A 25,596-nucleotide genomic window follows, 5' to 3' on the forward strand; every position below is an offset into this window, starting at 1 on the left:
CAGTTAATGAAAACTACAATCCACGTTATTTCTTAAAACTGAGAAACTTTATTCTGAAGTCAATGACTGAAATCTGTCTCTCTTTCCCTCTTTCCTTGCCTTTTAGACTCTCGACTCCGAGAATATAAATGCTCTTTTGTGCTAGAGATAGCTGTGTTCTTGCCAATGCTGAATTCTCGCGCTTTTTTTTTTTTCCCCCTTGTTGCTCCACCTCTCTTCAAAAGCACTTGAGTTAGGGTTTTTTTTGTTTTTTTTTAAGTGTATTGGTTTAGGATGTCCTTCCCTCACTGCTTTAATGATTCAAAATGAGCACTTTGCAAAAGAACTAAAGCTGCAACATGTAGAAAGCCTTCAAAATACAGCAGTCTGCTTCCTAGTAGCTTCTGCCGGAATGGTTTCCCTGCATGAAAGCTACGTGGCGGAGCTCTTTTAAAGACTCAGTTTGCCAAGGTTTCCTGAAAACACAGGTAAGGTCTTGTCGGAAATGTCTCGATATTTCCATTCTCTTTGCTGTGTGGTTCTTCTCTGTTCCCAGACTCGGGCTGGCGTGGCCACAGCGGCTTTATAGCCTTGTGCAAAACACGACTTTCACCTTTCTCTTTTACTTGGGAAGCGCTGCCCTATATGTTCCTGATCATCCACAGAGCTGAGCAGGGCATCCTTTAGGAAAGGACGTCAGTGAGCGTTGCTTGTGTGAATGTTTTTCTCTAAACTAGTTATGCGAACGTTACACGATTTTTTTCTTTTCTTTCCTACGTTACGTGTTTTCTTAATCTGTGCTGCGAGTTTGTAAAATTGCTTTGTTATGCATTCAAAATGTATCTCGGGTTAGAAAAGTTAGCTGTAGGATTAAAAGCAAAAAAGCTGTAGAATATTGCAATTAAGGAAATTCGAAACAGTAACTTTCAGAGGGCTTCTTTTGATGGGTTGCAGTTCAGACAAAAATCTCTCAGCTCACCCAGATGTGAAACTAAAGTACTGTAGCTGACAAGTAGCTAATGGTGAGAATTTGAAACTCCCTTTGATACTCGTGTAAATGTCAGCAGTTTTTAACAACTCCTAAACTCGTGTGTATTTGCTTTGAATGGATTCCAGTAAGTGAATCCCTCTCCAGGACGCACAGTAGGTCAGATTTAGAGTTGCTAGTATGCCTTACTTAAAACCTATTTTAATGTCTACAAGCTGTCCGTCCCATTGCAGCTTATTACTGATAGTGTTTTCTACCACTCACTAACTATAAACTTGTGTTCTTGTCATGTTTCATGCCAGAACATTGTTTTCATTAAAACTCCATCACATCTGATTTTTGCATTTTACTCTCCCAGAATTCAGAATCTTCTCCGTAGTCTTTTACATCGATCTCGACTTTCTGTGCGTGCGAGAAGCCTAGGAGCTGATTAAGGGAAAAAACAGTTTGTAATTGTATCATTAACTGGCAGTTGCCTCATCGCTTTCTCTCGCGTTGGTTGAAGTATTTTAATTTGAACGCGCTTAAACGTTAATTATGAGCCAAAAGCTTCAAGGAACAAAGAGAGGCTAAGGCGTTTTATAGCTGCTTGCGTACAAAATATACCATTTGCTGAATCGCGCCGGATATTCGCTATATGCTGTTTGCTTGGCAATTCATCATCGCGCTGGGGTTCAGCAGTGCTCCGCTAGCTGCGTAGCATCTCTGCGTGTGATACTTGGTGCACCAGCACCGCACCAGCATTAGCCCTCTTACTGCTTGAGGACCCTGAAGTATTAAGATAACAAGTGGGAAGCTTTCAAGTCACTTAAATTGCTGCCTTCCACTGTGGTTTATTAAAGGCTGCAGTGGAAAAATAGCTAAAATTGCCCTTGCTGTCTACATTTCTTTAATTTCTCAAATTTCAGCATGCGCCGCTGAAGCTTCTTTCTGGATTCCTCCAGGTGATTTCTTTCCGAACAGTGGGTCTTCTCGGGCTCTTCTGCAGCTTTATTCCTTTCTCCTTAGAAGGCTAATGCACTGTGGAGCTTAATGCAGTCGCATGATGCCATGTCATAATTATTCTAGGTATTTCAAATACGCCATTTGCCATGATAGGAAAATATTTGTGAATCCACTCAAACCGTTGAATAGCGGCATAGTTCATTTGTTGGGGTTGTGAATGGGGATCCGCAAGGTGGAAACAATTCGTCTCTGTTAAATTGATAGCTGCTTTATGAGTAGCTGCCAAAAGTTCAAGCGCGGAGATGGGAACAAACGGCAGACCTGAAAATTGAGGACAGCCTGAAATGTGTCGTAATTAAATCAGCCTTTTATTTGCAGTGTTTTCTTCCAGTGCTGAACGAGGTGACTGTCGCTAACCTGTGCATATGCACTCGCATGTCCCTGAGTTGCACAGCTTCCCGCTGCCATATGTACCCAAGGCATCCAGTGCGTGCTGTCCCAAGGAATGAAATTATTATGTGCAAACCTCTTGAGTGACGTTTTCATCTTTAATGAACTACCTTCCTTTAGGGGGCTTTCCTGCCACTGCCGTATGTTCCTTTTGCTACGTTATCGTTGGTGTAAATATCACCTTGATGGCTTCATCTACGTTTCGATGCACTTTTTAGTGCTCCGGTTGGAGCTGTGCTGCTGCAATTGAATAAGATTTCAAATAGGTACGGAAGTACGATCCTACCTGGAAAAATGCTTTCAGAAATGGCACTTTCTTGTATTTGAGTTCTTCGTACATTAGTCCTGTAGCTACTAATTTTGGTACTTTTTTACAACCTTTTTTCTTTCCTTCCCTTAGTTGTTGCTGTCTGAGGAAAGAGGCTAGGCTCCTTTCATTCCCATGCATCAAAGGAGTTGTGCTCTGCCTCTCATTAACGATGCAGCCTAACAGTTTTCTGGGTTTTCTTGGGGACTGTATTATTTTCACTAATGGCCTCCTTTGACCTGTGAAACAGTTCCCATTGGCATACAAGGGTATGCTGAAATTGTATACAGGAACTCAAGAAAGTTGATTCCCTTCAAGTCCGTTTGGCTTTGTAGAGCAGGCAATTAGGAACAAACGTGTCCTTTTCTTAAGCTACGAGGTATTTCGTGTGTTGGTATGTGGACAATGTTCAGGTGAAACCACACGTTGCTGTTATCAGCTGTATTTCAGAGAAGAGAGGAATTAAGAACTAGATTGAAATTCTTGTAAGGAATTGACTCTCACTGAGTAAAGTGGGCTAATTTTCTCTTATCCTGAACGTGGCTATTGAAGTGGGAAACAGTAACGAATATTTTATAAAGTGCCAGAAATTATATTGCTACAGCCCTTCAGAATCCTCAGGCAAAGTTCTCACTCTGGTCTTCATCATCATTACTGTAACGTTGCATGGTACTTGTGTCCAGCACTATGTGAATGCTAAAATCTTTCAGGCTCTCATTTTTCAAAGGAAATCTCCTTCATTAAAGCAGATTTGGCTTAAGGTTCTTTTTCTGATACCTGATTCCTCATGCTGCTGTTTTTTATGTCACCCATAAAACAGGTGGTCACCATGAATTATAATACCCGTTTCAGATAAGCTTTAATTTTACTTGCCATTCAGGGTTTGCCGTGGTCGCGGAAGCCCTCATTAGTTTGCAGAGTTAAGTGGTGGATGAAACATCACTTCAGCCAAGTAAAGCGTGGGAATACACTGAACTCCTGCCAGGTGAGGAAGACGGTACCCTTGTGCTTAAGAACAGAGCCGGAGGAATGCGAGACTCTACGCTTTCCCTGTCCTTTTATTTCAGGCTTTCTATCTCTTTTAAGGTGACGTGCCTTTTGCAAGCGGTGATGCTCTCCAGGGTCACCTCTTTGAGGTTTACAGTCTAACTAAAAGGCTGGGGTAATGCTTGTGATAGGATAAAGGGAAGACATCTCAGTTAAAAAGTACGGTCTGTGACTGACCCTAGTACCCTGATCTGTCTCTAGAGGCCATTTAGATTAGCCGTTGGATACCTGGCATAACTATTTCTCGAGGACTGGACGTAGTCCCTGTAGATTTCCCGTCTTTCTCTGATTGAACGTCACTCAGTAATCACAAGCCGCAGGCTAACCAGATGAAAGCTCTCGGTAAAGGAAAAGTGAACGGAGAAATGTCTCTGCTGTTGGCCAAAGAGAATAAAATGCAGCTAGATAGGTGGCAATTACTTTGATAAAATAATTACGTGGGCTTGATACCATGCAGAATATGGCGATCTTGGTAGCTTTCCTGCCAGGTCCTGGGTGTGACATGCTGTGCCTTGTGTGCATTTAATTAGGAATAGATATAGGTGATGAGATGTGTCATCTTGCCTAGCTCTCCGGGACCCTCCTGTTCCAAAAATGGTCTTTTTGTTTGCTTCAGAAAGTCCTGGAACATTGAAGCTGGTCGCTAACGATGTCCCTTGCCTTTATTCCGACGTACCTGCGGGTGCTTCTGAGCCTCTGTTACTGCCTCTTTCTCGCTGTGGCAAGGTTCTTGCTTTACCGAACAATGAAACGTAAATCAATTTGTTAATCTGATGAAATTTGCTGTTGAATGTAATTACTTTTGGAGACATGCAATTACATGCTGATTTTTCAAGAACAGGCAAACTGGCATCTTCTGCTGGGGGTGGAATGATTTGAAACAGAACAGTTAAATGATACTTTAAAACATGAAACAGCTGCTTCCTTTTTATCTGCTCCTGCCCTTCCCCCCCCCCCCCCCCCCCCGGTCAATTGATGACATTTTTCTCCTTTTAGAAGTTGTTCCCTTTCATAGTAAGTAACATTTTTGTTAGCAGCTTCTTAAATACTTGAGAATTAGGGTTTCTCTCAAATGCAGTTAACCCCTTTGAGGAGGTGCTGCGAATTTTAGTACTTTTCCCTGGAGTAATGACTTGCCCCCTAATACCTCCTTGTTAATAATCCTGGAAAGCTGCTCACACTGAGTTTTTCCCAAGTGCTGTATTGTTGTGTGATTTTTTTTTTTTCTTTTAATGCTGTTATCTGTCCGTTGAAATCTCATTTTGGTTTTCCTCCTTCCTACACCTTGAGCTATAGTTGGGATGATCTGCTGCTTGGTCAATGAAGTTATACTCTGTAGCATTGAGACTTTACTGGATTTGGGTTGGAGAAGAAATGTGACACTTTATTATAGACTGTTTTAGCTGTCCCTGTAAGTAAGGCAGGTTCCAAGGCAGTTTGATTCTTAACAGTGTTTTATTTTTTCCTTCTCCCTTGAAACTAGGAGAAGTAATGTTCCGTGCAGACTTTAGTGATACCGAGAGGGTTAGTTAGGATAAACTTTCTTTTGGATGTGAGAGTAAGGTGTGTATAGATTGCCTTACATTTAAGGAAGGTGATTTTTTTTCTTTGCTTTTAACATGCAGGGCTGGAAAAGATAATATTGAAAATACAGAGTTTTATTTTGTATGGAAGCAAACTGTGCATTAGACAGTCAGTTAACTTCTGGGTGAGGCCCGGGGTGGTGATGTGCCAGTGGCTTGGGGTTGCTCTAGCTCTGTGCTAAAGAGCTCTGCTTGAAAATGTAGTGTGCAATTGTTGAACATAAACGTAAAACTCAGGTTCAAATATATTTCAGAAAATGAGCAATGTAGACCATTGCAGGGAAGCTTTTACAGCTACCAAAAGAGCTAGATATATTGCCTTATATGAAAGCTTATTTAAAGAGTCGAAGAACGGTAAGCAGAGTTAACGAAGAGGAGAAAAGTGCACTGCCAATAAAATATAAGAAGCCAGGATACTCGAATGCAACAATAGATACAGCCTTGCTAAATCGCTGGGGAGAAATACATCCTATACTAAAACAGGATGACAAAACCAGAAAACTTCTGGCTCATTTAGCTAACCAACATGAAGACAGAGCAACCAACACTTGAATAACAATTCTCAGATGGCTCTATGGATCTGCTCTTGTTAAGAATAAACTATTCTTGGACCACTGTTAAAATTTCTTCTTTTCCCACTTAGTTTCGGGACTTCATATTTTTAAGGTATCCTTACCATATGGGCAAGCCTTGCTCGCAGCACTATTAACAAGCATTGAAGAGAGTCGGGGTCATGGCAGTATAGCACTATCAGCTCTATATAATAAATCCAGTGTGTCTGGGTTGTTAATATTTCTCTACCCAGTAGTGTTATTTTTTCATCTTAAGATTTCTGTGACGCAAAATCGTAGAAGAGACTCTTAAAAAGATAAAAAACCTTGATGAGTAAAACAGTCTAGTCTATGAATTCTGACTTCCTAGCTCTTAAAAGGCTGTTACTGATACTGCTTAATGAGTCAGTCCTTTGATCAGCTTTATATGAGCTCGAATACTCTCATCCACAGCATAAAGTTTCTTTTTCAAGTACGCAATGTTTTTTCCTCTCTCTTTATGAAAGAAACATATATTGGCCTGCCAGTTCTGCAGCTAGGGCCACGCAGTGAGAAGAAGCAACTCTGTTAAAGCTCCCTGCATTTGATTTTGTAGCTCTGTGAGTGCACAACTTTAAAAATCCTGAAATGTACCCATGTTGAAATTTCAAATATTGTGCAAATCTTTTGTTCTTTTATCTTTTTTTCTCCATGCAAATAAGCAGTATGTTGAAAGGGAGTGGTGTTTTTTTTTCTTTTTTTTTCTTTTTTAAATCACTGCTGCTTCACGTAGTAACCTGACATCAGACTTGGAATGGCACGTGGCTTTGGTATTATCTAATAGTGAGAGAAATGTTGTCCCTAAAAGGTATTTTTGTTATTTTTGTAAAGTATTTGTTTTGTTACTTATATAAAATCCTTAGAACTTCAGTAGAGACTTTTGAGGCTGGCATTTTGCAAACCTTTTGTGGCACAGATTGATAAACGTTTTAAATTATTCATCCCGTGTGATCCTTGGAAATCGTGGTTTCCCCTGAGAGTTCCCTCGTTCCTTTTCCACTAATACCACTGTAACCCTGAGCTCCAGCCTGCATATATATTTCTAGTGTTTTGTCTGGTCAGAAGTGATGCAAGACATAAGGTTTTGCCCACTTCCATCTGTCAGCTATTTTGCAGCCTAAAAAAAAAAAAAAAAAAAACAGCGCTAATACATATTTAGCGGCTTTGCTCTTCCTTTTCTTCTTGATTCCTGCTTGGCTACTTGCATTGTAAGCACTTTAGGAAAACAACTTTAACTCCTAGCTATATGTCATGCTTCTGGCACACAGGTGGTTGTATACAGTAAAGCTCTTCTTTTTGCTGGACCTTCAAGGTCTGGGAGAGCATGTGTTTGAGCAGCTCTATGCTAAACTCTCCTCCTCAACCCAATTGAAATTCCTCATAAAAGTTGGTATGTTCACGATCCCGAGTTTAGTCTGCACACAGATGGTGTCAGTTTGGCTCGGCGCGAGGCCAGCTCATGTGATCCTTCACAAGAGCATCCAAGCAGCAGTGCTTGGTAGTGGAGATGTACTTGAGGGCTTGCAACTGGGAAGGGTGGAGCACTTTAATGCTAATGGCTCACTTTCTGAAGTGCAGTGTAATGACTGGCTTCAGCATTTGTTTTTAATACTTCAAAGCTGCCTAGTCTCCAGAATAATTTTTGTATTAATATATAAATCCACATCCCTTTGACATAAGGAATTTGCAAATCTTCTCTTAAAACATTCTCATGTTGGCAAACAGAAAGCTCACTCGGTAACCCAACTGTTATTCTCAACCGCAGATTAAATAACCGCTTTTCTCCTTTCTGGGGCAGGACCGAACGGCCCAGCGCGTTGTGAGCGAAGTGGACGTCGTGCTGCTGGCTGTTGAGATTTGTCTCCTGGAGCTGGGCTCAGCTCGCAGGACCCGCTTCCCGTGCAAGCCCTCTGCCAGCTGTCAGGCTTTGAGGCTAGCACATCAGCGCAGTGTCCCCGCTGCCAAGTTCAAGATAACGCAAAACAGCTTTACAGCATAAACACATCTGAGGTCCAATATAAGGGTTCATATTTTATATAGGTTTTTGAGAAGTCTCTGATTTTCAGCTTGTTGCTTTTAAACATGGCAGTGGAAAATGTGCATTTTCCAAGACGAAGGGTTTTATTGCGTTGTTTTTCTCGGCCGAATTCCATGTGAAGGAATGAATTCCTTACCTGCAATTCATTTAAGAGCACGACCTTTTAGCAAAGGTTTTTTTCCCCTCTATTTAAACTTTTAGAAGAGAAATAGCATGAAGCACAGTTTTTGTGCAGTGGTTAGAAGTCCCTATTACTTACATGTTGTAGGATTAAAGCTGTCAACGTCTGTGACTGTTCCAATAATAGAAATACCTTTTCAAGTATTTTTTTTTACCAAACCTGTAGGTCAGTCTTCTAGATTGACAAGAATTAACTGATATCAACACTGACAGGGTCCCGCTAGTTTGTAAGCAACCAGAAAACCCTTCTTGGACAAAAAGAAGCACTGTAGAAGTGAGTTTGGGGGGGGAGGAGGAGCAATGTGATAACATCTCTTTGCTGTGCTTTTTTTAATTTCCACCCTCTTTCTTTTGCATTTCATGCCTACAATTTGCATTCAAAAGTATTCAGTTGGGCACCTGAACAATACGTAGATTTTGAGGGGCCAGCAGTAAGTAAAGATTTCATCTGCAAGAAATACACGAAGCTGGGAGAGTCTTGATTTCTGTTCTCAAAATGTTAACATAGTTCCAATGAGTTTATTTTTTATAGTTGAAAACTGTAGGACTATTTATTGCTAAAATTGCTTAATGTTACTGATCTTTGTCACCAAGTTGTAATAATTTGCCTGAACTTAGTTGCAGTTGCCATGAGATTTACCAGCCTTGTCTTCAGTCTTAGGACTGCGTTACTATGTGAAAATTCACCAGAATCAGTTCAGTTCTTTTTCAAGAACCTGAATAAGGCAGAATTACTGGTGTGTTGTGCTCTCTGTTTTGGAGAGTGATTGTACCTGAAGTTTGGGGGAATTGGAATGAACCTTAGAGGTCCATTTTCCATGGAAATTCACCTTATTATGCTTTGAATTCTGACTTTCCCATCTAAGCTTGTTGGAGCTGTTCCTAATATTCCTGAATACTCCCTCTTCACTGAGTGTCCTCTCAAACTTTACAAAGCTGCTGGTGGATTTTGCTGAAACTGTTTCAGAAGTTACTGAACTTTCATTTCCACCTCTTTGCTCAAGGCTGCTGCACCTATGGAGCCATGTGAAAGCACAGCCTCATTGCTGCAACGTGTGGTCCAGGGAGACCTCCTTTTTCTAGTGCATCAGTCTGAGAAGTTGGACTTGACATTTCTGGGGCTGAATCATAGGTGTGAACTCCTTCACTAGCTCCCCTTGGAGTCTGCGCAGCAATGTCTAGTTGAGAGCAGAGAGAAGAGCTGGAAACGATAGCACCTTAAATTCTTGCGGCAAGGCTTAACCTCCTGTGGCTGAAGAGTGCCTTGCAGAGAGCTGTAAATTCCTGTCCAGGTCTCTTATGGCTTGACACCACTCCTGTTGCTTGCACAATCTCTGAGATTCATAAATGTCACCACCTTGCTCTTCCTTCAGCTAAAAGCTCATCGCCAAAGCTCTAAAAGCAAGAGCTGGGAGCCTTTTGTGCTTTTTTTTCTCTCTCCTGCCTATGTGTTACAATAGCCTTCAGTTACCTTATCGCACGTTGTTTTGTATGCGTGCCACCTTGTTCGGTGTGTGGACAGGGTGGAAAGCAGCCGCGGCAGAGGGCTATGGGAAGGGACGATGTTCTCTTCAGGTATTTACCCAACATTCATAAGAGCAGAGCTCTTGCTGGCCTTGTCTCAGGTATCTTGGGGCTTTCGGTAGTGTGTTATCGCATGAGTATGTGTGCAGTGCCTGAACTAAGATTGCTCTTCCAATTATGGGACTTCCCAGAACATTGTTTGCTAGTGCACTTTAAATTTAGATGTGCATCACTATTCCACACCTGGCTGTTTATTGAGCAGCTACTGTCAGTTTGTCAGATTTACGTGGTAATTTTTCTGATGCAGGGAAATGGGGGACTAAATCTTAAGTACTATTTTTAATTTAAAGACAACTATGCTCATGTTTGCTCTGCACAGCAATCTGAAAGCTCACATAGGGAGACAAAGCACAGATAATTGGCGTGTCTGAGCCAACTGCTGACTGCAGCCAATTAGCTGAAAAGTGACAATTTGTGACTACCGCAGTAAGGCGGCACTGTATTAGAATGTAAATTGATTTTCATCTTGGTATAACTTCAGAAGCATAACTTCAGAACTAGTTTTTATATTTCCACAACATTAAATGTTTGCACCATAAAGTTCAGCGGCTTAGTTAATATTAGAGCAAGTGAGAAGTCAGTCATTTATCTCTTTCATTGCTCTTCCATAGAGGAGCAACGTGGCTCACGGTAAGTATTAGGTGTGAAAATCAAACTTTAGTTGAAATTTTATTTTTATTTGTTGTAGAAAGTAAGCCTCAATGTGCAAACCTCTCAGGTTGCTCCAAATTTGCCAGAAGTTTTTCTTCGAAATAAAAAGCAGCAGTGTGTGTTGAGCATGCTTGGTTCAAGCTGGCTTTTGAGGTTCTGATGAGCAACAGGTGATTCCTCTAATGCAAGCAGGAGCAGATCAACCTGTAAGCCAAGATGACTTGTCTGGAGCCTCTCTGCTTGCTGTGATCCACCTCTCCTGAAGCATTAGCTATCAGATCAGCTGGTGTTCCCCTACGCAAATTTGTCAACTTTCACTTGATCAGCAAAACTTCACCTTCGGATGTGCACACCTAACACCATCTTGCGTATTACAAACTCTCTGGGACCCCCCATGCCTGAAGCATGCCCCACTCCAACTTGCTGTGTTTCAGAAAGTTTTCCAAGTTACCACTGATCACTGCAGGATGATTGCTTCTCTCCCAGACTCCCAGTGCAACTTGTCTGTGTTTCTTGTGCTTCAAGGTGCTTCCATTGTGGGGAATCTCTCCCTGTGGAACAGATTGTGCTTACAACTTTTGGAGTTTATAGAGTCAAGTCTTAATTTTCTTCCAAAACTTAATTTTCTTATGAACTTTAAATTTTGGGATGTAGCTTGGCCATTCATTTGAGATAAGTCCACAGTGCCTTTAAAAGCGAATGTCTTGCTGCCTGCCTTGTGGGGCACCACATTGCACAGTGGTGCAATGACTGTGATCAGGGGCTGGGTCCAGTCCCCCTCAACAGAGATTAGTTTTTAGCTGCACTGGCCGTGTGATATGATTTGCCATGTAGCTGCAAACACTTTCTCTACACCGTTGCTGGGCCATGAGGGATGTGCGACTAAGTGTTGAAAGGGAGGACGTGGCTGCATACTTGGACACCAGCATCCTTTACAGAAGGGTTAAAATGGTGGTGTAATCATGGTCTGTAACAAGCTTTGCTTCATTCCCTTAGAGATGCAATATTTTTTTCAGTGTGGGTGTTATGCTCTGTGCTTGCCTCTGTCCAGGGCTAATGATCAGTCAAGGAGCTGTAACGTTTCTTGTCCCTTTTGGTGACTGAACATTCACATTTCACTGCCAAGTGTCTTCCTTCACTGAAATTCCTCTTCTGTTATCCATTTGCTAAATTACCAAACCTACCTGCTACACCTAAATAAATAGAGTTTGTTCCTGGCTCTTGACTGAGATCAGGTATGACACTAATCAACCATCAACAATTAGCCTTCTATATGAAGATGGATTGGGGGCAACTCATCCACTTCCATCCAAGAAGAAACTGTCTTTCAGGATGTGGTAACACAAGGTTCTCCCTAGAAACAAAGCAGGTGCATATTCTCCTTCTTGAACACCAGTAATAGTAAGAACAGGATCTGCTAGGCTGTTTTGCCAAGATCATGGTTTCTTCACGGTTGTTAAGATCATCCTGCTGCATTTGCATGTTTCCTCTTCTCATATGCGTAGATTACACATATGATCCATGCAAATGTAATCTTTTTGTTCTCTAGCATTTTGTGATGTATTAGCCCATGTTGGTTGTCTCTGAGGTATACCATAACAGAAAGAAAGAAAGAGCAGATGTTTATGGAGTATATGGACTTCTTGTTCTTTTCAGGTGTGATGCAAAATGTTAACACAGAGGACAGCGGTAGTCCTGACTTAGCCTGCTTTTCTCTGCTTTACAGTTTCCTCCATAATGAGAGCTGCAAGGTGGAAATAATTTCAGTAATGAAGCATTTTTACCAACATTTCAAACATAATTATATCCTAATTGTGGGGCATGTTGGTCAGGTCTCTGACTGGAATTGGTTTCCTTGTTCAGCTCCTAGAGCCAGAATTTATCTGATTCATCTTAGTCATGTTTGCAGATTTGGGGTGGGGAGAACAGGGATGCAGACTGTTTAACCTGCTTACCAGGCTTCTAGCATGACCTTTTCCTATGCTTTGCCACTCCTGGTCAGATTTATAAACAGTAAGATCTACTTTTAGGCTTACCACCACATCAGAGAGCTTTGCAAGGGAAAGGCAAAGTGCTTCCTGTAAGCCTGAATCCCAGATTTGAGTTGTTCTTCCCTTGAATCATCTTCTAAGCCTCTCACACTGGGACATGCTGACCCAGTTTCCAGTCTCTGTGCTCCTTGGCACTGTAGGCTAAGCAGAAGATTTATTAAATCAGTGGCGATTTTCTTTTTGTTCCTCAACGTTTGGTCTGACTTGTGTGTCTCACCACAAACTTAGCTTTGCATTCAGTCCAGCAGTGTGATGATGGTGGACTGTTCAGGTAGGAGGAAAGGGGAGCTGGGCTAATCCAGCAAATTAGCCCACTACTGAAAAGGATGGAAGAATGTAGTTAGGGCTTGATATTCAATTCGTAAACAGGGTCATATTTGAGACGTACAGTAGGCTGGCAGATCAGACATAGGACGTAGAAGAGGCCCAAGGCCTTCTGAGGTAGCGGTTGGAGGCCAGGTGAGATCCCCTGTTGAATGGCAGTAGCCACCCCTATATAGACAAATTAATGGAGCACCTTATAAATCCATGGAACCAAGTGATACTCCTTGGAAATTAAAGCACCTAAATTTCGGAGTCTGTGAACAGGTGACTTCATGTGCCTTAGATGTTTAAGCTCCCATTGTAGATGGAGATATAGTTGTGAGATCTGGAACCGTTCAGGTGATTCTCTATAGGTACCTACGCTGACCAACTGAATCACTCTCTAGACTCCCTAAAGGGGTGATCTTGTCCTCTCCTCCCTTGTGTTTTTTCTGTGTTTGCCTCATCCCTCGGTGAGCTGGCTCAGTTCAGTATACTCCCCAAAAGTCCCCCTGCTCCTCGAGTGAGCTCTGCGCCCATTTAACAGGTCCACGTGGCTCATCAAAGGTGTCCACTGAGCACCACAACCAGTGTACGTGAAACAGCAGCAGCACGTGGCAGAGCTGGGCCCACCTTCCAGGTGGTGGTGCCGAGTTGTTAGATGGACTTGTTTTTTCTTTGAAACCTCGTCGCCGAGCCTGTTGGAGTTGGCTTGCTCCTCTTGTTGAGAGGACCAAGAACAATATGCGTTTTGTGCTGCGGGTTTCATTAGAGCACTTTGTATTTAATGGCGAATTGCAACCAGTAATGATGTTTCTCTTGAGCGGAAAAGCGTTCTTTTCCACCATCGTTACTGTAGAGGGCAAAATTAATGTTTTGATGACTTTGGCATCACTCAAGAATACTTAAGACCCATTTGTTTTTCAGCTGGTCCTCTGACAGAAACACAGGCACTTACAATTCTGGTCACGGCTTCCTCTTACTGTTGTCTGTATTCTCCAAGGTCAAATTGAATTCTTGCCTCTAACATTAAAAAAAAGAAGAGAAAATGGAGGTGCTGAGGAAGAAATAAAGAGGAAGACCTACGTAAATGTCATTGGCAGCTTGTTTGGCTGGTGGTTTTATCTCTCTGGAAGTCCTTCGAGCTCCCAGCTTTTCAGCCTTACATGCTGCTTCTGTTTGTTAACTTTGGCGCCGGGGCTGTGTTTAAATAGAAAGCAAAGCAGCCCAAAATCTCTGGACTTCCATGTTTTTTGGAGTTCTGTGTGGTCCTGTGGGCTTATAAAACACCGATGCGAGAGTGTTCTCCCACCTCCCAGGGTGGGTTAATGGATCTAGCGGTAGGGACCCTTCTGAAATCTTTTGAGTTCACAGCGAGTGCCAAACTCCAGTAGCCGGCCTCATGTCGCGTCTTCTCTGCTGTAGTTACCTGCTTTCATAAGTTAATTAGGCTTTCTTGTTTCCTCCTTCGCAAATACTTCTCTAGGAGGGTGTCCTGGTGAAAACGGCATTTCCACTCTTGCTTTTCCGCATCCCTAGTCTCAGGTAGGATTGAAAAGAAAGGCAGCGCTGGTGTGAATTTGTTGTAGAATAGCGGAGAGGGGTAAAAGCATGGCATGTAGATAATCCTGAATTGTTAGTGGAGAAACAATGATTCCTCTGTTCGGTCATGTTCTCTCAAACAAGTAGGTCCCAAAAATGCTCCAGATAATGCTGTGGAAATGCCATACTGGAAGTGTTCTTCGATACATCAGGAAATATTTAATATTAGCCTTCCCAATCTAAAAGAGTTGTTTATAATATAAGACATTAATGAGGGCAGGGGGAGATTTGCCCCATCTCCTTTGTTTGTGGCTCACTATGTTTGGCGTATATTTGTGTAAAAATAGCAATAACTTCCAGCAGAAGTGGCAGGAGCTCTGTTATGAAGATTTATCTGTAATTCTGTTCATTAAAGGTATGCGAGAACAGTACTCAAATTTGTTTCTTGCTTTATTTAACTTACTGGAAAAATGGAGATTCTCATTAGTTTGTTGACGTTCGTTTTTCTTAGCGGTATGCAAAATTCAAGTACTTCTAATGAATGCAAAGCACTCATAAATCAAACGAAGAATGGAAGCATAAATAAGTTTAGTTATGGTTGCACTTACAGACTTAAGGTGAGCTTGTTTCAAAATAGGAAGTTGACTAAGAGTTAGCTGGACTCTTTTTGCACAAAATTATTCTCATGAAATTATTCTCATGTTTCTTCTCTCCTGAAGCACTAATCTTCGTACTGATGCAAACCAGTTTGTGGTATGTAATTGTCCCAGTTTGTTAGTCAAACTTTGTATCAGTCACAAGCAGTCACTGCTTAACTCCGGCAGTATTTTTAGTTTGAAATACTAGGTGTTACTGAAAAGTCAGTTCGGTTCATTTTGCCTCGCCTTTACACTTTGCTTAAACTCTTTTGAAAGGAACATGTAATGATTTCAAAACCAGTGCAGTCTTCGCTTTGTAGAGCAGCCACATTTTCTTATTGGCCTAATATTTATGCTAATCAAATGATAAAGAAAGTAAAACTCTTAATATATATTTTTTTATCCATCCGTATGTCCAGCTATTTTTATTCATCTGGAAAGTAGCCAAATTCGTCTGACATTTCCAGTGATGTGGCATTTGAAAAAGCTGGATAGGCTGGTATGCGTTTTTCAGCCATCTTTTCAGACCAGATAAACACAAGCTTTAAAATAGTCACTTAAAATAACAGTTATCTGCAATCCCTGCAAGAGATGCACAAGGTATTCCTGCAGCGACGTTGCTTAGTCCTTTGGTACAAAATTAGGTTTTTAGGATGTGTAAATGAATTTTGTACTGTGGTTTAAACGTAATTGAAAATTTGTACCCCGTAAGAAATTTCTGCCACGTTTTTCCCTGTATTTGAAATGAACGGTCTACTTTTAACTGCTACTTCTAACCAAACTTTCTATGTAGCTGAATTAATTAAACCCTAGGAATAGATTATATTAGAGGTAATTAAGCTTTAAGTAAGCAAACCATTAACAGTTATGATACTAAATTGCCTGTGACACAGATTGGTCAAGTTTAATAGCATGAAGTGTTTTCAGCTTGTGGGAAGGAAATTGCAAAAGCCAACTTAGGCTTTTTATCTGTGTCTGAGATACAGATTCCTCAATTTCTTTGCAAGGTAAGAGCTCCAACAGATAGACTAAAGGACCACTGATAAGGCATTTCTGGTGCTTTGATATGTGATATATCCAAATTTTCTTTCTTCATTGTATTTGTTTCCTACACTCGTGTTATCAAAAGAAAAAAAAGAGAGAGAACAGATCTTTTTGGTAACAGTTCAGAAATGTGTTCCCAGTCTCAAAATGTAATAAAGTTTTATTTGAATTGCACATAAGCATTTAAGTTTTTGTAGGATCTGTCCTGCTTTAAAAGTAGCAGATACTTGTTTCTTTTTTACATTTTAGTTGGAGCAAGTTTTACTTTCTATCACACAAACCGGTCCTAATGATCCTCTTCAGAGAACATATCTGTTTCTGTGTGCCTTCAAGTTTCTCTTTCTATGAAAGGATATTTAAATATATGCTGTTGATATATAGCATGGTCTTTGTTTGGAAAAACATCTTTTCTTTTAGTCTACCAGCATCATAGGTATTTTCAGACCCTATTTCTATATTCTAGAAATAGTATATGCTTGTATTTTAGGTTGTGGTATTCTGGTAGGAAAACTTAAAGAAATGTCCCAATAACTAGACAAATATAAATCTACCTCCCCCACCTCAGTTACTGTCCACCAAGTTTTAAAATATGAAGTGAAATCTTGCTTGCTGTCTTTCTAATTGGAAAGCTACTTTAGAGAAGCACTTTATGTGGAAAAATTCAGCAAGAAACTATGCATCTTGTCATTTGTAGGCAGTAGTATGGAGGGATTGCAAGCATATGGTCTGCAGGTTTCAAGGAAGCTTTCCAGCAAAACCAAAATAGTCTGTTGTGTACTCTGAAGGAGCTTTCAACTTAAGAGCATTTCAGTATGTTTATAAGAAAATGATTTTGGACCCCTTCTGTACCAGGATGCAATGGGTACTTAAAGCAAATGTGGTGAAGGAAAATGTTCTTGGAAAACCAAAATCCAAGCCCTAACTCGTTTTACATAGATTCAAAATTTCTGAAATGTGGCAATTAGAAGGAGAAATTTTCATTTAGGCTAATGCTACTGTAACATACAGCTTATTGAGAGAAATGCAAGAGATGCCTTAAATGAATTTAATGCGCCTTAAAAGCTTTTGCAGCCAATGTGCACATTTTAGTTTGGGTTTGAAATAAGTTCAGATACTTCATGAAAGAGTTAATTTCCTGTTTTGGGGCTGAGATTGATAGTCAGAGGAAATAGGAGGTACCTGGAAAGAGCTTTTGATTCCTAATATTGCAGAAGTTGCCTTTCTGTTGGCTTGCCTCGCCTCTGCTTTGTTATTTTTAACCAGGCTCCCTAATCTTTCCTTTTGCCTCTAACCACCTCCCAATTTCCTGTTCGCTTCTTCCCTCTGTTTTTTGTCCAAAATATTCGGTTGTTTTTCCACTTTTCTTTGCAGTTTGAGTGGATTGCAGGAAAGTGAGTTAAGATGAATGCCATAGCTGTTTTTACAGTGTCTATTATCTTCTGTATTTCATGCCTTTTTGCTGCTGTTGGTGTAAGTTTCTTATTCAAGGAGATTTTGATGTAAGAATTTGATTTGAATAAGAGCATGTATTTTTAACTTTTTAATGTTGTACTTTGGATTGTATACAGTAATTAAAAATGTTCTACTTTAGCTCTTGGAAACTTGTGTGTTCAAATTCTTTTTGGACTAGCTTTTTTCTCCAAGGTGATTAACATATGCTTATGGATATTTTTTTCTGCAGACTATTCTTGGAACAGTGCTGGAAGAAAGAGATGTTACTTGTTCTAGGTTCTTTTTTTGGATGTGTAATTGCAAAAATAATCTGAAGTTGTAGTTTACTTTCTTTTCCCTCAGACTGTTTCAGTGTTTTTTTTTCAAAACAGTGTTCAAAAATGTTAATTGACATAAGTAAAGACATATTTCATTATGATTTTTTGATCCCAGCAACAATGCATTTTAAATCTAAATTTGCTTTACAGTAAGTAATAGAAAGCATTTGCTTTTCTTTTGCAGATTGCATTCTCACAACACAGCAACTTTATGGACCTGGTACAGTTCTTTGTGACATTTTTCAGGTACTTTTCATTTGAGACAGCTAAATGTTTCTTTTTTAGGAAAGATCTTTGTTTTTCAATGTAGCGATTTGTTGTTTCATAAAAAAAATTAATCTTGTTTACATGACAGCCTAGCAAATGCAAATCCCTACTATGTTTGAAGTATTTTATTAGGAATTCTATTAGGGAAGCTGTCTGCACATCTTTGCAGATGCATCTTGTCCTGTGCATGCAGAGAAAGGGGCATTAGAGGAAGGGGGGAAAGGCTTTGAAATGGAGAAGTTATTTCAAAAATGGTATAGAAGCGATCTGTGGAGTTACCATGTCATACGAATGAAATATGACTGGAGAAATTGCAGACATTCACACAGTGTCAGACATAAATCGTAAATTAAGGAAGTGATTTTGCAAACAGTTAAGCGTGGACTAATTTAAGACTCCATAGGTAGCACCGCTGATTTAAACTGAGCTGCTGAAAATATGTGAAGTTACATACAAGTGTACATTTCAACACAGCTGAAGCCAAATAGCTTTCTCCCATTCATGAACTGCTTGGTAAAGGTCATTTCTCGATGTGAAGTAAATTGATGATTCTGTACAAGCAGAACCAACAGAAGCAATTTAATATTAAGATTGTTTCCTCTTCCATTGTCCAAAAAAGTATATCCCTAACAAAGAGATGAAGTCTCTGAAAGCACAGCAGGCCATCTCTTTAGGGTTTCATAATCTGATGTGTCAGTCTCTATTTTAGGAACTGTTAATACTCCACAAATATAAAACAGTGTTTGATCCATAAGGAGAACTCCCACAGGATGATTATACATGTATGTTTACTCCAGATCTTACAATCTGTTTTAAAGTAGGCAATATTATGCCCATTTTAAAATGGGCAGTGGGAATAATATCTTGCTTGAGGTTCCACACTAAATATAATTAAATAAAGGAGCTCCAGATGGGTCTTTCAGACAAGTGGTTTATACCAAAATTGGTTTAGTATGTAGTTTTTACAGCGTGGAGCGTGCTTTTAAGGCAGTTCCAGGTAAGCACCAGGCTTGACCCACCACCTTGCTTGTGTTGATAGGGAATAAATGTTTAGTCCCAGATCATCCTTAAGAGTTAGTTCTGTTGAATCAAGTGCAAGTCTTATCCTAACCATCTTCCTTGCAGGATAATTACTTATGACTATAATAGGGAAGTCATTGGTTCTTTGGCTGCTTTTTAATAGCTGTTTTTGCTGAGCTGAGCTCCATCTGACACATGATTAATCAGTACTTTCCAGACTACCCATTTGTTCTTTACAAGCCCAGATTATCTGCATATGAGAGTTTCTGAAACCGTTCAATACCAGCAATTCCTTCCATTCTGTTATTTGAATAAAACCAGTGTTTAAAGCAGAAGACATGTGTATTAAATGTATTAGTGAGAGCATGCAGTTGAAAATACACATCAAAAAGATAAATTGAAGATAGTCAACAGTGACTTTCCTTCCCTCTCTCTGTGTTATCACATGAATCTTGTGGAAAAGTAATATTGCAACGTTACTAAACTAGCATCTTAACATGCCAGAGCAATAAGAACATAACTATTTAGAAGAAGGCAGTTTATCAGTGTTTTCCGATCAAGCATTTATAATGCATTAAAAATTCTTTGTTTCTAGAACTGTAACTACTGCAAAGTTCTGCTCACAGTATTTTATTTTATAGTTGCCATAACATACTAAATAACTGGTATATTAGAGCAACATGATTCATCGCTGCTGTTTATAGGGGCTACTATTGAAACTTCTATTTTTAATGCTCTAGGGTACTTTTCATAATTGCAGTTACATCCAAGGTTTGAGTAGGAATAAATAATATCTGATAGCCCCCTGTGACATTAATGAGATAAGAGTTGGCTGAAAATTTCCACACTGAGCAGAGGCAGTGAAAAGGCTTTTCTGCAAAGCCTAAAGACAGTTGGAAAGACCACATCTGAAGTATAAGCCACCTCCAGCTTGGAATTGGAGATGCGTATCAATTCTTTGAGTGCAATGGGCACAAAAATAGACTGACTTTTGTTCTGGAAAATGAGTGTTTATTATGACTTGCCATTCCGCAAGCACCGTTTTTCATAGCTCTTGTTTGTGCTGGCAACAGGTACATTTTTCTATCTATGAGGAAACCAGGAGTTTTAGGTTCTCTTCTCATTTCCTGTGCTGACATTTGTGGTGATTTAGGTAAAATAAAGTCCCTCCAAAGGGCACTGGAATACAAGCTACGTTGCAAAACTCCAGTGCTGTTTAATTTATGCAGGGTCTCAGATGCCTGCAGGACCCCGAGCCTCTGCAAGGCAGCTGAAGGCACAGAGAGACCGGTAATACGTGTAAATGACATCAGGCAGCGTGAAGCAGGACAAAATGTGACCGCTGGGTTTGATTTCTGTTTAATTTAAGTGCTGGGGTCAGACATGGTATTTCTCACATTTAGAGGAGCTGTTAGACTCTGGGAACTCCTTCTGGAGTCGGGGGGTTTGTCTCAGTGAGGTGCATGGCTGGGCATTACCTTTATTTTATTTTGTTACATGTTAACTCATTATTTTAAGCTAAGAAAATGTCGGTGGATAAAGGTTGAGTAAAAGGACAAAGTTACGGGATCATTAATATTGCATTATAATTGGAGCAGTGGGAGAAATGATATTCTAACTATTGTTAACCTTTGTAAAGCTACATGAATTGCAAGCAAACTGTGCTTTTCTGTTTGCTCTCTGCTTTTCATAACATAGCTCTTTATTTTACAGAACTTGCTGTTTTCTTTCAGCACATAAAGTTTGAGCTATTTTGACAATCTCTGGTAAACATTGCTTTTATTGTCTGTGCTTTCCTATTTTCCAAAAATCTATTTATGCCATCACATGTGTCTATAATGTGTATTTCTCGCTGGTGTACCAAGTGTTTCACGTACAGAAGATATTGTGAAAAATAGCTGTGGCTTCTAAACTGATATTACTAAGCACTAATCCTTTTTCTTCCTTTTTTTGAAAAATATGCATCTATATTTCTTCTGTGCTTCCCTGCTTTGTTGTCCAGTTCTGTAGAGGCTTGTGATAGAAATATTAAGGTTGGTTTGAAGAAAACATGGATGGAGAAGTACGTGTAAGCTCCAGAAGAAACGGCAGAACAAGAGTTGAGAGAGTGGCTTGTGTGTTAACCAGTGACACAGATGACTGCAGAGCAGTTGGGAAACGTGCTGGTCACATCAGGCCCAGAAGGTGCTCCAGTAGCATGGCCAACTTGTCAGCAGGAGACAAAGCCAAGGGGATGGCAGCAAGATTAGAGCACATCAAAGCTGCCAGTCCTTTTCCTGTTAGTGTAGCAGCCCTAGGAAACTCGAAGCGAGCAAACGGAGGCATTGATCCCCCAGCTTGCCTGAAAGGTCAGAAAGGTGCAGTGAGCAAAACTGTGAGGCCAAAGGGTCCTGCCAAAGGAGCAGTTGGGTCCTACAGGGTGTGAAAGACCTATAACTCAGTTTTGCTGTCTCCAGTGGAGAGAAAGGCAGGAGATGTGAGGACCTGACGGCCACCATCCCTTGCCCTCCTTGTGGGACACGAGTGATGTTGGCTAGACCCCTTGGACGCATGCATCTTGGTGCTTGTGGCTGTGAGGGTGTGAGTGGGGATAATCAAAGCAGTCTGAGATCTGGTTAAATGTAATCATCTTCCCCTTCCCTAAGATCTCATATTGAATTTTGTTACAATAATTTCCTAAAGACCGTGCATGTTTTCTATTGCATTTCTGCTGTGTTTCTTCACCACACCCCATTTCTTGGCTGCTGCAACTCTCTTCTTTCATATCTGTCCTTGGAACTTCCTTCTAGGCTGTCTCTATTCTCATCATAGTCATACAGTGATTGCTAGAGAAATGGGTCTTTTTCACAAATGGAAAAAAAAAACCTGCAAAGGAGGATTTTGTCTTTTCATGGTGGCACAGTATTATATGAATGTCTATGGCCCGTACTAAGATCTGAATACAAAATTGTGTATTTTACTTTGGTGTGAATAATTGGACATATTCCTCGGGAAGACTTTAGAGGGAGCTGTGTTTGTCATTGTACAAGTCAAGCAGATGGTTTAACATGCTGTATGTTGGTTTTTCTAGCCGTAAACATTTGCCCAGTGTTTTCAGTAAGTGGGAATGGCCTGTTTCAATAATTCACATCTGGAGTCGTGCTGTAGATATTCACTTTTTTTTTTCTTACTCAGTAATTTCTGTCTAGAGCAGAAATGCGATTACTAAATATGTGTCTTTAAAATCTAATCTCAATTGCTTTTTGCTTTTGTTTTTCTTTTCCTGAGAAAAAGAAAGAGCTTGGAAATATCTGAGCATTATTTCTAACAACGTGAACAAAATTAATAGTTCAGCTTCCATAACTTTCTTTTTTCCATGTTCTCCTCATGCCTCTTCAGTTAGTCCTCTATAATGATCACACGCTGATCAGAGCAGAGGGCCATCTGGTATCTCCTTCATTAATTAGTTTCATCATTATCGGTGCCCCTTTACGCTTTCTGCCTCCACGTTCTCCTGTGGCGATGTCGTGATTCTGGGTGTGATATGAGCACTTTGGGTTTTAAACCTATTGATTGAGTAGGATTTAGTTTTCAGTTTTGACATCTTAATTTAGGTTTCTATTTGCGTGTTGTGTCTAAGCTGTTATTTGAGTGGGTAGAGTTGATGGACTCCAGAGAGCAGTTTGGTTGCCAGACATAGGTGTCCACTTGTGAGCGAGCGAAGAAGCTCTCCAGGCTCCACTAACTGTATTTCCCTAAGATGTTTCCCGTGAGATGAGTGGAGAAGGCCAATCTAGTCCAGAGGCTTGTGGAGAGCACGAAAACTGAGAATGGCAGGAGTCTACTTGGCCACCTCTGTGCTTTGTCCCCAGTCCCGTTCAGGGGAGATCTAGTAGCAGTAGCTGGCTCAGACATCCCTGCCTTCACAGTAGCTTTTTCTCATGTAGTAGAAGGGAAAAGCCTTCAAAACAGGATCAGGGAAACATTGTTTTCCATTCCAGTTTTGTCACACGTCCTATGATTCTTGGTGTGTCTTTTTTCCTTAGTTTAAGAGTATGCACTTTGCGATTGCGCAGAAGGGTTTGCAAATATGAACCCTAAAGAGCTTCCCCCCCCCCCCCCCAAAATCAAGCAAATATATTAACACCTACTACCCTGAAAGAGCTCAAACCTTTAGTTGAACTGATCCGTGATTTTGGAGGCTGCCACAGTGTCACAGAGCTGGAGATTGATCGTGCTACTGAAAGGAGTAGAGGACAGAAAAATATATATGACCTGCCCCAAATGAAGTGGGTTGTGGCTTGTTAAACCTTGGTGCCGTCTTCAGCAGAAAAGTAAGGTCATTAATCTGCAGATCGGGTCTTTTTCTTTGCTGTTGGCTGCAAGTAGCAGTTTGGCAAATGCCAGCAGTGCAAACCCAGTACCCGCAGTAGTAAAAGAGGCATTCAACCAGTCTGGTTTTGCCTGGCATCATTATACAGGCAGCTGCTTCAGCATTATGTATTTGTTCCAACTATTTGGAGGTTAAATGCGTTGAGCAGTTAAAAATGTGACCTATAACTCTATACCCTGTAAGCATATTAAAAGTTGCTTTTAGATACTTAAATAGCTTCCAATTCATCAAAATAATTTGGTATGTGTTTCTAGTAATCACTGTAGTGCTCTCTGAAATTATTAAATGACATTTATGCTAAGTATATTAGTATTGAAGCTGTTGTATATTTTGGCATTTAAAACCGTCGTTTTTTAATGGCAATTCTAATGTTGATAAACATTGCAGAAGAGTTTAGTAATTGGGCCCCAATATGCCAGATGGATTTTCTTCTCTCGTCATGAGAAAGCATCGTATCAAAGTGCTGATGGAGTTTTCTGGCCATTTAAAAATGTAACTCTACTTGTTATAAGGATTTATGGATACCTGAAGTGGAAAGAGACTCCTTTCTTCTGCAAAAAGCAGCTTAGAGTTCAGTATAAAGGCAGATGGGAGGTTCAAATCCAGATTTCTGTACTGGGGACTCCATTGCTGGAGTATAAAGAGTGATGTAAGCAGTATCAATAAATGACTATTGCGTTTGTTGGGGCCAGCTGAGGAGAGATTACTTTTTTTTATGCTTACATGAGGTAATGAATAGTTAAGAATTAATAAATTCTTAAAACTCTAATGTAAATTGTGAATGCAAAGTTTCCCTAGAACTGCTGTGTTTTTGCTGCTTACGAGATCTTTACAAATTCTGTAGACCAACAAAAGCTACGTTTGGTGGAACCTCACCCAAAGAGTCACATTCAAATTTCTCTGGGATGAAAAACTCTCTAGGGGGTCTTAGATGACTCTAGATTGCTCCTTTGCCTTTTAGTCTGGTTTCTGGTCTCAGTTTTCTGGTTTCTTTTCTTTGGGTGGGAAAAATCCAGCCACTTAGAGTGACTGGGCTTGGGAAGATGGACATCAGATAGGTGATGGTTCAGGTACGGCTACTGAAAGTGCTGCTTCGCCTGTTACGTGACTTGTGCAGGACGTGCATACAGACTACGCAGGGACGCTTAGGAGCATAAGAACATTTTCCTCCCTTCCACCTTTTCTTCAGGGGGAACAGACGAAGAGAAAAGGTAACGAAAGTGTTCAGGTGGGAAGAGTTGTAGAGAGAGGACTTAACCAAGTGGTGGATTTCAGGGATGAAGGAGACTCTTGGTAGACACACAGTTTTGGAACAGAAAGAAATAGAAGGGGAAGACGAAACAAGTCCTGCAGCGAGGGTTTATTTTTAAAACCATTTTGAAATGGTTGTACGTTTCTAGCTGGCAGAGGGAGGCATTTAAGAGGCAGCAGGGCACAGTGCAGCGTCCGGCTAGGACACCGCAGCCAGTAGGCTTTTGCTCCAAAGCTTTTTGGACACAGCAGTCACTGGGAGGAGGCCTTTCCTTCCAGTGCTGCCGCATTTACACGGTTGCTTTCTGCAAGGAGGGGCGGACAAAAGCTGGTTTAAAGTAGCTGACACAAGGAGAGGTCTTTTAACTTATTTCTGGATAGTTTAGTCTGAGTAAACCCAGGAGATAGATCTTGGGAGCCCTGGGGCTCTTCCAGCAGATGATGCACCACATTGCGCTCAGCAGACGCTGCGTTTGATCCCTCCCAGAGTGCTGCCAAGGGGAGGTAGCGCAAGAGGGGAGATACATTTCCTTAGTGGCTTTATAGCTTTTGTGAGTATTTGCTGCCTCCTTGTGACAGTACAATGTTGCATGATGCTGTTCCTCCAAAACAGAAGGTATTGAGTGTTTTAGAAAGGTTACTTATTGGCCTTTAATTGCTAATTTCTCTCTCTGCTTTCTTCAGAAAGTCTTCTCTGTGGTGCCAGAAGTGAGGCAAGAAGCAGTGACAGACTGTGGCACGCAGAGATTTGTCAAACGTATTTCCGAGAGGGAATTAAGTAAAAACTACATGTTTTGTAATGGTAACCTACAGCAAGGTGAAGATCTCCTTCGCTGTACATTTGCTTGCTGTGTGGGGCCCAAAACTTAGCATGGCCCGTGCTTCTCTGGACAGCAGTTGTCCAGAGAAGCCCTTCATGGAAGAACAGATGGGACCACAGGGACCCTCCAGTGGGTCTTCACAGCATAGCACTGCTGGGCTGGGGAAGCATCTGGCT

General features: G+C 40.7%; 1 protein-coding gene across 2 annotated transcripts in view; it reads left to right on the forward strand.

Moving 5' to 3' along the window:
• ATRN (attractin) overlaps window positions 1-25,596 on the forward strand; it is a 149,125-nt gene that overhangs the window by 85,602 nt on the left and 37,927 nt on the right. For both annotated transcript variants that reach the window (XM_026121801.2, XM_064511647.1), the window contains exon 25: window positions 17,874-17,935. In XM_026121801.2, the coding sequence (XP_025977586.2) occupies window positions 17,874-17,935 (62 nt within the window). The remainder of the gene's footprint in view (window positions 1-17,873; window positions 17,936-25,596) is intronic.

Source organism: Dromaius novaehollandiae, chromosome 4 (assembly GCF_036370855.1).
Source record: "Dromaius novaehollandiae isolate bDroNov1 chromosome 4, bDroNov1.hap1, whole genome shotgun sequence".
Lineage (NCBI taxonomy): Eukaryota > Metazoa > Chordata > Aves > Casuariiformes > Dromaiidae > Dromaius > Dromaius novaehollandiae.